Raw genomic sequence first — 12,855 nt, 5'->3', positions numbered from 1 at the left:
CCCATTTGAAGCCCCCCTGATGCACCCCTAGAGTAGAAACTCCAAAAAAGTGACCCCATTTTAGAAACTACGGGATAGGGTGGCAGTTTTGTTGGTACTAGTTTAGGGTACATATGATTTTTGGTTGCTCTATATTACACTTTTTGTGCAGCAAAGTAACAAGAAATAGCTTTTTTGGCACGTTTTTTTTTTTTTGTTATTTACAACATTCATCTGACAGGTTAGATTATGTGGTATTTTTATAGAGCAGGTTGTCGCGGACGCGGCGATACCTAATATGTATACATTTTTTTTTATTTATGTAAGTTTTATACAATAACTTCATTTTTAAAACCAAAAAAATGTTTTAGTGTCTCCATATTCTAAGAGCCATAGTTTTTTCAGTTTTTGGGCGATTATCTTGAGTAGGGTCTCATTTTTTGCGGGATGAGATGACGGTTTGATTGGCACTATTTTGGGGTGCATATGATTTTTTGATCGCTTGCTATTACACTTTTTGTGACGTAAGATGGCAAAAAATGGCTTTTTTTACACTGTTTTTATTTTTATTTTTTTACGGTGGTCATCTGAGGGGTTAGGTCATGTGATATTTTTATAGAGCCGGTCGATACGGACGCGGCGATACCTAATATGTATACTTTTTTTTTATTTATGTAAGTTTTACAGAATGAGTTCATTTTTGAAAAAAAAAAAATCATGTTTTAGTGTCTCCATAGTCTAAGAGCCATAGTTTTTTCAGCTTTTGGGCGATTATCTTGAGTAGGGTCTCATTTTTTGCGGGATGAGATGACGGTTTGATTGGTACTATTTTGGCGTACATGCGACTTTTTTGATCACTTTTATTACTTTTTTTGGGAAGTAAGGTGGGCAAAATTTCAATTTTCTCATAGTTTTTATTTTTTTGGCGTTCACTGTGCGGGGAAAGTAACATGACCATTTTATAGATCAGGTCGTTACGGACGCGGCGATACCTAATATGTGTAGTTTATTTTATTTTTTTAATTTTTATTCAGTGATAAATGTTTTTTTTTTTATCTTAACTTTTTTCACTTTTTTTTACATTTTTGTGACCCAGACCCACTTGGTTCTTGAAGATCCAGTGGGTCTGGTGTCTGTATAATACAGTACAGAACAATATATATTGTTCTGTACTGTATTTTACTTACACTGAACAGATCTGTGCTTTTAGCATAGATCTGTTCAGCACCATGGACAGCAGGACGCCTGAGCAGGCGTCCTGTTGCCATGGGAACCCTCCCCGTCTGCTCAGAACTTCGCAGACGGGGAAGGGTAAGCACGGGGCTGAGGGGGGCTCTCTGGGGGCTCTCTCCCTCTCCATCGGGGGGCTGCAAAGCCACAGCAGCCCCCCGATGGAGAGGGAGGGAGCTCCCTGACCGATGACAGTTAACTTTTTCCATACAGCGGTCCGTACGGACCGCGGTATGGAAAGGGTTAAACGGCTGACATCTTCACAGATGTCAGCCGTTTATACCAGGGTGCCAGCAATGTGCTGGCACCCTGGTATACCCACTAGAAGCCAACGATCGTTCATGGGGAGGCGGGCGGGGGATCGCGATCCCGCCTGCCGCACCGCCCGCCTCCCGCAACGCCCCCACCGCCTGCGACACCCCCCCCGCACCACCCTCCGGCATAAAATCGTGCAGGGGTGCAGGGGGGGGTGAAAAATAATGATTTTAGCCACTCTAAAGTTTCTGATCCCCGCGGTCAGGGACCGCGGCGATCAGAAACTGCAAAAAGCGCAGCAAACCGCAGGTCTGAATTGACCTGCGGTTTGCTGCGATCGCCGATACGGGGGGGTCAAATGACCCCCCCCTGCATTGTTACGGGATGCCGGCTGAATGATTTCAGCCGAAATCCCGTTCCAATTAACCCCTGGGGCGCCGGAATACAGATTTTAAGTCAGGACGTACCGGTACGTCCTGGGTCCTTAAGGACTCGGGAAATAGGGCGTACCGGTACGTCCTAGGTCCTTAAGGGGTTAAAGAGGACCTTTCACCGATTCTTACCCTATGAACTAACTATACAGACATGTGGAGCGGCGCCCAGGGATCTCCCTGCACTTACTATTATCCCCGGGCGCCGCTCCGTTCTCCCGTTATGCCCTCCGGTATCTACGCTCACTAAGTTATAGTAGGCGGAGATTCCAGTCCCTAAGTTATGGTAGGCGGAGTCTGCTCTAGCGCTGGCCAATCGCAGCGCAGAGCTCACAGCCTGGGAGGTTATTTTCTCCCAAGCTGTGAGCTCTGCAATGCGATTGGCCAGCGCTAGAGCAGACTCCGCCTACCATAACTTAGGGAACGGAGATACCGGAGGGCATAGCAGGAGAACGGAGCGGCGCCCGGGGATAATAGTAAGTACAGTGAGATCCCCGGGCGCCGCTCCACATGTCTGTATAGTTAGTTCATAGGGTAAGAATCGGTGAAAGGTCCTCTTTAAGCTAAACGTCGTTTCGGCGCATTACCGGATCCGACGTTTCGCTTTTTCCGAATGGTTACCATGGCTGCCAGGACGCTAAAGTCCTGTTTGCCATGGTAAAGTGAAGTGGGGAGCGGGGGAGCAGTATACTTACCGTCCGTGTGGCTCCCGGGGCGCTTCAGAGTGACGTCAGGGCGCCCCACGCGCATGGAGGATGACATGATCGCATGGATCACGTCATCCATGCGCATGGGGCGCTCTGACATCATTCTGGAGCGCCCCGGGAGCCGCACGGACGGTAAGTATACTGCTCCCCTGCTCCCCACTACTACTACGGCAACCAGGACTTTAATAGCGTCCTGGCTGCCATAGTAACACTAAACGCATTTTGAAGATGGATCTGTCTTCAAAAGCTTTCAGTTCACTTGCGGTGTTACGGATCCGGCGGGCACCTCCGGCAAATGGAGTACACAACGGATCCGGACAACGCAAGTGTGAAAGAGGCCTAAGACGGGAATCTAACACCAAATACTATGTGCCATAATGCCCGCCATAAAATTCAGAGTGCAGGTACCAACATTCATGCTGAGCCCACTCTACACTTCTCCTGGTGCCAAATGGCCTTCAATGAATACAATGAGAGCAGGCTACAGCTCTACAATTACTCTAATTAAAATCAGCCTATGGGACAGACAGGCCAGTCAGGGGTTCAAGTCTTCTGTTTCTCCGTTTTTAAAACAGAAAGTGATACCTTTATAAAATATTTATTACAGTACTTAACATTCCCCATATGTCTACTTTATGTTGGCATCATTTTGAAAATGTAATTTTATTTTTTTTGGACTTTAGAAGTTCCATCATACCAAACAGGTGACACATCGTCTTCACGTTACCTGGACAAGTGTTACGCCGGCCATAAGAATTACCAGAGAAAGCCACTGATACTTGGTTAGCTTTTTTTGCAACATGGACACTGAGAATAAAGCAGTGGTGAGGATTTTGAGCTGATAGGTGACCTGGAAAAGAAGAATTTATATAAGCACGAGACGTCATGTATATATACTCCTGTAGAAATTATACTTAACCTCTTAAATTGGAAAAATTAGCAATTTTCTACATTTCTGTTTCTCAGTTTTTAAAACAGAAAGTGATACCTCATAAAATATTTATTAATTAACATTCCCCATATGTCTACTTTATGTTGGCATTATTTCGTAAATGTCTTTTTTTTTGGGGGGGGGGGACTTTAGAAGGCTTAGAATTTTAGAAGCAATTCTTAAAAATTGTAAAGATTTTTTGAAAATTTCCAAAACCCACTTTGAGGACCAGTTCAGGTCTGAAGTCACTTTGTTGAGCTTACATAGTAGAAACCACCCATAAATGACCCCATTGTAGAAACTACACCCCTCAAGTTATTCAAAACTGATTTTACAAACTTTGTTAACCCTTTAGGCATTCCACAAGAATTAAAGGAACATGGAGATCAAATGTCATAATTTTCTATTTTAATCCGTTTTTTCTGTAACACATCAAGGGTTAACAGCCAAAAAACCTCAATCTCTATTACGCAGATTCTACAGTTTACAAAAACACCCCACATGTGGTCGTAAACTGATGTAAGGGCACAACGACAGGGCGCAGAAGGAAAGCTGTGCTGTATGGATGTTAGGAGGCAGATTTTGCTGGAATGGTTTTTAGACACCATGTCCCATTTGAAGCACCCCTAGAGTAGAAACTACCCAAAAAACTGACCCCATTTTGGAAACTATGGCATAAAGCAACAGTTTTATTGGCATTATTTTGGGGTACATATGATTTTTGATCGCTCTATATTATGCTTTTTGTGAGGAAAAGTAACCAAAAAAAAATGTCTGCTCTGGCACAGTTTTTATTTTTATTTTTTTACAATGTTCATCTGACAGGTTAAAACGTGCTATTTTTATAGAGCAGGTTGTTACGTATGCGACAATATCAAATAGGTCTACTTTTTTTGTTCGTTTCAGTTTTACATAATAATCATAGAAACATAGAATGTGTCGGCAGATAAGAACCATTTGGCCCATCTAGTCTGCCCAATATACTGAGTACTATGGATAGCCCCTGGCCCTATCTTATATGAAGGATGGCCTTATGCCTATCCCATATCCCTATCCCAATCCATTTTCTGAAATACTTTTTTTATTGGTACCATTTTTAGGTACATGATTTTTTGGATCATTCATGGTGCAAGGTGGCCAAAAAAAAATAAAATAAATGTTGTTTTTGCAGATTTTTTTTTTTTTTCAGCGATCACTTAAAATGTATTTACGTTTTACACAATCAATATTTTTGAAACAAAAAAACAAACAAACAAAAAAAAGATAATTTAGTGTCTATTTTTTTTTTTTGGGCCAATTGTCTTATGTAGGGGTTCAGGCAAAACTGTGCACATTTCAGAGTGGTCTGTTATTGTGGGCAGTGGGATGGATTATCTCAGCAAAGGAGAAGTACTCGCTAACACAGATTTAGACTGATTTGTGAACAATATTTGAGAGTAATGGGTCTTTTGTGTATGTAGAAAATGTTTCAGATCTTTGAGTTCAGCTCATGCAAAAAAGGAGGAAAACCGAGTGTTGCGTTTATATTTTTGGTCAGTGTATTTATAGAGCCAGTCATTACGGACGCGGCGATACCTAATAGGTGTCTTTTTTCTTGTGATTTTTTTTTTTTATAACTTTAGGGGAAAGGGGCGTTTTTTTGTTTTTGTTTTTACTTGAAACTTTACTTTTATTATTAAAAACCCTTTTACTTTTGTTTTGTTTGTTTTTTAACTTTATTTCTGTTCAGCTCTGGGACTTCAACTTTGGGGGGTCTGATCCCCTCTGTAATGTATTATAATACATCTGTATTGTAATGCATTGCCTGTTAGTGTATTACACAGTGTAATACACTAACTGTTGCTTAGCAGACCCAGCCAGGGGCTGAATCTCCTAGGCTTCCGTAGAAGACAGGTCCCGCTGCCTCTGCAAGGCATCGGGCTGCCTTCTTACCCATTGGGTTCCCATCACCGCAGAGCTGGGACCTGATGGGAACCCTCACTCACCGCAAACACCTTCTATGCCGCGGTCAGCACAGACAGCGGCATAGAAAGGGTTAATCAGCAGGCATCGGCATTTACAGCGATGCTGGTGGATACAGCAGGGGCCTGGCTGTCAGTGACTGCTGGGCCCCTGCACTGATTGGGCGCGAACCACTCATGTGCCCGCCCGATCGGCATGACATAGTGGTACGTCAAATTGCGGGAAGTCACTTCCCACTATGACATGCTATTACGTCATATGTTGGGAAGGGGTTAAGGGAGTAGTACGGCCAGTACATATTGATGACCTATCTTCAGGATAGTTCATCAATATCTGATCGGTGGGGGTCCGACTCCCATTACCCCTGCTGATCTTCTGTTTGAAGAGGCAGTGCTCGTGTGAGCGCTACTTCCTCTTCAATACTACACTGCGTGTCATCTTGCTTGCAGCGGCGGTGCAGTGTAATTGTAGTGAAAGGAACAAGCACTTATAATTACACTGTGCAGCCAAGAATTCCATGACGACACACAGTGTAATCTTGCAGAGGCGTCAGCAGGGGTGCCGGGAGTCAGATCCCCACCGATCAGATATTGCTGACCCATCTGTCAATGGTGCCATTAGAAAGTACAACTTGTCCCGCAAAAAATAAGCCTGCAAAAGGCTATGTGAACGTAAAAATAAAAAGGTACGACTCTGGTAAAGCGGGGAGTGAAAACCAAAAATCCCAAGTTCCTCTAAGGGTTAAAATATCCTAGATTATAGGTATACAAGTTCATTTTGTATTAGGTTCCCTCTGCACTAACCTGGTACGTGGCAGCATCAAGATTGGACAGTGCAAGATAGAGGAGGTTATTCTGCAGGGTGTAGATCCCAGAGGGTATGGCAAGCTTTAGAGTCTCCATTGGTTTATTGATGATCTCATCATGAAGGAGTTTATTCAGAGCACGGAGACTACAGCCTATGAAAAGAAACGGAAAGCAGAGATTTTGAAATTTAACAGGGCTCTATCATACCAGATGACGGTCATAAGATATATTACAATTGTATGCAATGTACAACATAACGCTGTAAAACATAATGCTGTAAATACGGTGCAAAGTCGCAGGCCCGTGTGTCACAGGTATTAATGGAACCTTTATGGGCTTACACATTTACTGCTTGTTTGTTGCACTGAACACTAAGCTTCACAATGCTTGTATTTAAAGGGCTTCTGCAATAAACAACACAGGCCATCGCTGGTGGTAACTCATGGTTTTACAAGGCTATACCAGTGACAATGTACAGTGGATATAAAAAGTCTACACACCCCTGTTAAAATGTCAGGTTTCTGTGCTGTAAATAAAATGAGACAAAGAACTTTTTCCACCTTTAATGTGACCTATAAACTGTACAACTTAATTGAAAAACAAACTGAAATATTTTAGGAGGAGGGAAGAAAACAAAAAAACTAAAATAATGTGGTTGCATAAGTGTGCACACCCTCTCATAACTGGGGATGTAGCTGTGTTTAGAACTAAGCAATCACATTCAAAATCCTGTAGTAATAGAGTAATGAGCGAGCACTCATACACTTGGCAACCAAATTGACATGTGCAGAAAATATTTATTATATCCCCATAAAATACAAGTAATAAAATTTATAAGAACAATGTAGCAATAATATACAACATTACAATCACATATATTGTGGTAGATATGATCAACACTATATTCATATGACTCAATAGTGTCGATAAATTCAATAATATATATCACACCAAGAAACTTCAAGTATATGCTGTTATTTGGGAAAGAGGGGGTATTATCTTCTAGCGCTCTATCCCACTTTGGGAAACTGAATGTCACTGAAAATGTTGTAGGTGTATTCACTGGGAGCGCAATATGTTCATAAAGTGTCCACAGGAATCCTGATAATGTGAAAAGTCTCTTATAGCATATCCTTTTAAGCTCGATATGAGCTTTGGATTGGAGAAAACTTTAAATCGATGTTTGGCTTACCGTCTAGCGTCTGCTGTCTCCCTATTGCTTCAATGGAGCTTTAAATATTTGCCGGCTTATTCAGTCGCTCCATACAGCAAGCTGGTTTAAATTTCGCAGGAGTTCCAAAGATCGCAGGAGTTGCCACTCTGTTCCGCAATTTCCTTTGGTGCAGCTTTCGACGATAAGAATAGTTAATCCTTTACTGTAGAGATTTTCTTCTGTATGGCCATACAGTATTATCGGAGGCTTTTCAATGCAGGTACATCACTTGTTTCACCATACGCGTTACGGGTAGATTCACCCTTCCTCCCTTCTACCCGTAACGCGTATGGTGAAACAAGTGATGTACCTGCATTGAAAAGCCTCCGATAATACTGTATGGCCATACAGAAGAAAATCTCTACAGTAAAGGATTAACTATTCTTATCGTCGAAAGCTGCACCAAAGGAAATTGCGGAACAGAGTGGCAACTCCTGCGATCTTTGGAACTCCTGCGAAATTTAAACCAGCTTGCTGTATGGAGCGACTGAATAAGCCGGCAAATATTTAAAGCTCCATTGAAGCAATAGGGAGACAGCAGACGCTAGACGGTAAGCCAAACATCGATTTAAAGTTTTCTCCAATCCAAAGCTCATATCGAGCTTAAAAGGATATGCTATAAGAGACTTTTCACATTATCAGGATTCCTGTGGACACTTTATGAACATGTTGCGCTCCCAGTGAATACACTTACAACATTTTCAGTAACATTCAGTTTCCCAAATTGGGATAGAGCGCTAGAAGATAATACCCCCTCTTCCCAAATAACAGCATATACTTGAAGTTTCTTGGTGTGATATATATTATTGAATTTATCGACACTATTAAGTCATATGAATATAGTGTTGATCATATCTACCACAATATATGTGACTGTAATGTTGTATATTATTGCTACATTGTTCTTATAAATTTTATTACTTTTATTTTATGGGGATATAATAAATATTTTCTGCACATGTCAATTTGGTTGCCAAGTGTATGAGTGCTCGCTCATTACTCTATTACTACATTTGCCTTTAAGAGAGGGTGGGGTGATTCCCTCTATATGAGCTTGCAGCACCATACCTTAACTACTTGCTAGTGAGCCACCACAACCTACCACTATTTTTTGTACGCACATTCAAAATCCTGTTAAATAGGAGTCAGCGTACACCTGCCATCATTTAACCGCCTCACGTCCGCCCATAGACTATAAACGTCCTATGGGTGGACGTCTATTTCTGACAGCACGTTTTAAAACGTCCTGTCAGAAATAGCAGCTGCACGCTAATCGTGCAGCTGCTGATCGGGTTGCCCGCTGTCAGTGACAGCAGGGCAACCCTAAGACAAGGCAGGGACAGTTCCCAGGTGTCCCTGCCTTCACGATCGCTGCAGACACAGCGATCACCGAGCGCTGTGTCTGCAGAGCAGGAAGCGCTGTGCGCTTCCTGTTTTGGCCCGGCGGTCATGTGACCGCCGTGACCGGAGAGTGCAGGGGCTGTGTGAGGTCTCTCAGAGACCTCGCTCAGCCCTGCACTGAGGCTGTACAGCGCTGGATTGCTGCTGTACAGCCTCTATAGGGGTGCATTTGTCCTGTAACTGGGGCTACTATGTCAGCCCCAGTTACAGGAGAAATCAACTGTGAAAAAAAAAAGAAAAAGTGAAGCAAATGTCCCCCAGAGGTCTTGTATGACCTTATGGGGGACGAAAAGTGTAAAAAAAAATAAAAAAAATAAAAGGGTTGAAAAAATAAAATAAAATAAAGTTTCACAGGTAAAAAAAAAAAAAAGTTCCCAAGTTAGGAATAAAAAAAAAAATTAAAAATAGAAAAAATAAAATAGACATATTTGGTATTGCCGCGTCCGTAAAAACCAGCTCTATAAAAATATCACATGACCTAACCCCTCGGGTGAACACCGTAAAAAAAAACAAAAAAAAAACTGTGTCAAAACAAGCAATTTTTGTCACCTTGCATCACAAAAGGTGCAACACCAAGTGATCAAAAACGCGTATGTCCCACAAAATAGTACCAATAAAACCGTCACCACATCCCGCAAAAAATGAGCCCCTACATAAGAAAATCTCTCAAAAAATAAAAAAACTATAGCTCTTAGAACATGGAGACACTAAAACATCATTTTTTTGGTTTCAAAAATGCTATTATTGTGTTAAAGTGAAACAAATAAAAAAAAGTATACATATTAGGTATTGCCGCGTCCGTAAAAACCAGCTCTATAAAAATATCACATGACCTAACCCCTCGGATGAACACCGTAAAAAAAAAAAAAAAAAAAAAAAAAAACTTTGTCAAAACAAGCAATTTTTGTCACCTTGCATCACAAAAGGTGCAACACCAAGTGATCAAAAATGCGTATGTCCCACAAAATAGTACCAATAAAACCGTCACCACATCCCGCAAAAAATGAGCCCCTACATAAGAAAATCTCTCAAAAAATAAAAAAAAACTATAGCTCTCAGAACATGGACACATTAAAACATAATTTTTTTGTTTCAAAAATGCTATTATTGTGTAAAACTTTAATAAATGAGAAAAAGTATACATATTAGGTATCGCCACGTCCGTAACAATCTGCTCTATAAAAATGTCACTTGACTGAACCCCTCAGGTGAACGCTGTAAAAATAAATAAATAGAAACTGTGCTAAAACAACCAATTTTTTGGTCACCTTGCCCCATAAAGTGTTATAATGAATGATCAAAAAATCATATGTACCCAAAAATAGTACTAATAAAACTGGCACCTTATCCCCTAGTTTCCAAAATGGGGTCACTTCTTGGGAGTTTCTACTGTAAGGGTGCATCAGGGGGCTTCAAATGGGACATGGCATCTAAAAACCATGTGGAGTTCCTTTTCTTCTGCGCCCTGCCGTGTGCCCATACAGCAGTTTATGACCACATGTGGGGTGTTTCTGTAAACTGCAGAATCTGGGTAATAAATATTGAGTTTTGTTTGGCTGTTAACCATCGATGTGTTAAAGAAAAAAATTGATTAAAATGGAAAATCTGCCAAAAAAGTGAAATTTAAAAATTTGATCTCAATTTTCCTTTAATTCTTGTGGAACGCCTAAAGGGTTAACAAAGTTTGTAAAATCGGTTTTGAATACCTTGAGGGGTGTAGTTTCTACAATGGGGTCATTTATGGGGGTATCCACTATGTAGGCCCCACAAAGTGACTTCAGACCTGAACTGGTCCTTATAAAGTGGGTTTTGGCAATTTTCTTATAAATTTGAAGAATTGCTTCTAAACTTCTAAGCCTTCTAACGTCCTAAAAAAATAAAATGACATTTCCAAAATGATGCCAACATAAAGTAGACATATGGGGAATGTTAAATAATAAATATTTTATGAGGTATCATTTTCTGTTTTAAAAGCAGAGAAATTGAAATTTAGAAAATTGCGAATTTTTCAAATTTTTGGGTAAATTTGGGATTTTTTCATAAATAAAGGTGAAATATTTTGACTCAAATTTATGACTATCATGTCAATGTGTCACGAGAAAACAATCTCTGAATGACTTGAATAAATAAAGGCGTTCCAAAGTTCTTACCACATAAAGTTAGATATGTCAGTTTTGCAAAATTTGGCCTGGTCAGGAAGGGGGCAAATGGCCCAGATGGGAAGTGGTTAAAGTGCCTCTGATTAACCCCAAATAAAGTTCAGCTGCTCTAGTTGGTCATTCCTGAAATTTTCTTAGTCGCATCCCACAGAAAAAGCCATGGTCCACAGAGAGCTTCCAAAGCATCAGAGGGATCTCATTGTGAAAAGGTATCAGTCAGGAGAAGGGTACAAAATAATTTCCGAGGCATTAGATATACCATGGAACACAGTGAAGACAGTCATCATCAAGTGGAGAAAATATGGCACAACAGTGACATTACCAAGAACTGGACGTCCCTCCAAAATTGATGAAAAGACAAAAAGAAAACTGGTCTGGGAGGCTACCAAGAGGCCTACAGCAACATTAAAGGAGCTGCAGGAATATCTGGCAAGTACTGGCTGTGTAGTACATGTGACAACAATCTCACGTATTCTTCATGTCTGGGGTATGGGGTAGAGTCACAAGACGAAAGCCTTTTCTTACGAAGAAAAACATCCAAGCCAGTCTACATTTTGCAAAAACACATCTGAAGTCTCCCAAAAGCATGTGGGAAAAGGTGTTATGGTCTGATGAAACCAAGGTTGAACCTTTTGGCCATAATTCCAAAAGATATGTTTGACGTAAAAACAACACTGCACATCACCAAAAGAGCACCATACCCACAGTGAAGCATGGTGGTGGCAGCATCATGCCAAGGGGCTGTTTTTCTTCAGCTAGAACTGGGGCCTTAGTTAAGCTAGAGGGAATTATGAACAGTTCCAAATACCAGTCAATATTGGCACAAAACCTTCAGGCTTCTGCTAGAAAGCTGAACATGAAGAGGAACTTCATCTTTCAGCAAGACAACGACCCAAAGCATACATCCAAATCAACAAAGGAATGGCTTCACCAGAAGTTTAAGGTTTTGGAATGGCCCAGCCAGAGCCCAGACCTGATACTGATTGAAAATCTGTGGGGTGATCTGAAGAGGGCTGTGCACAGGAGATGCCCTCGCAATCTGACAAATTTGGAGTGTTTTTGCCAAGAAGAGTGTGCAAATCTTGCCAAGTCAAAATGGTCATGCTGTTAGACTCATACCCAAAAAGACTGAGTGCTGTAATAAAATCAAAAGGTGGTTCAGCAAAGTATTAGTTTATGGCCCCTTGCAGACGAGCGTGTCCGGATGCGTTGTGGCAAACCCGCGCGAGTAGGTACGCAATTGCAGTCAGTTTTGACTGCAATTGCGTTCCGTTGTTCAGTTTTGCATGCGCGTGATAAAAAGCTGAATGTGGTACCCAGACCCGAACTTCTTCACAGAAGTTCAGGTTTGGGTTCAAGGTTGTGTAGATTGCATTATTTTCCCTTATAACATAGTTATAAAGGGAAAATAATAGCATTCTGAATACAGAATGCATAGTACAATAGGGCTGGAGGGGTTAAAAAATAAAAATTTAACTCACCTTAATCCACTTGTTCGCGCAGCCGGCATCTCTTCTGTCTTCTTCTTTGAGGAATAGGACCTTTGATGACGTCACTGCGCTCATCACATGATCTTTTACCATGGTGATGGATCATGTGACGGACCATGTGATGAGCGTAGTGACGTCATCAAAGGTCCTTTTCCTGTGCACAGCAAAGAAGAAGACAGAAGAGAAGCCGGGCTGCGCGATCAAGTGGATTAAGGTGAGTTATATTATTATTTTTTTTTAACCATGTTATAAGGGAAAATAATAATGATCGGGTCCCCATCCCGTTAGTCT

General features: G+C 41.2%; 1 protein-coding gene across 1 annotated transcript in view; it reads right to left on the bottom strand.

The window, feature by feature from the left end:
- The window catches only part of SLC35A3 (solute carrier family 35 member A3), a 38,705-nt gene that overhangs the window by 14,679 nt on the left and 11,171 nt on the right, over positions 1-12,855 (bottom strand). Inside the window, exons 2-3 of the mRNA XM_040407691.1 lie at positions 6,299-6,453; positions 3,330-3,452 (exon numbers count right to left, since the gene is read on the bottom strand). Of these exons, the coding sequence (XP_040263625.1) occupies positions 3,330-3,452; positions 6,299-6,453 (278 nt within the window). The remainder of the gene's footprint in view (positions 1-3,329; positions 3,453-6,298; positions 6,454-12,855) is intronic.

Source organism: Bufo bufo, chromosome 9 (genome assembly GCF_905171765.1).
Source record: "Bufo bufo chromosome 9, aBufBuf1.1, whole genome shotgun sequence".
NCBI classification, from domain to species: domain Eukaryota; kingdom Metazoa; phylum Chordata; class Amphibia; order Anura; family Bufonidae; genus Bufo; species Bufo bufo.
Note: the sequence above shows the minus strand (reverse complement) of the source record. Positions and strands in the feature narration are given on the sequence as shown.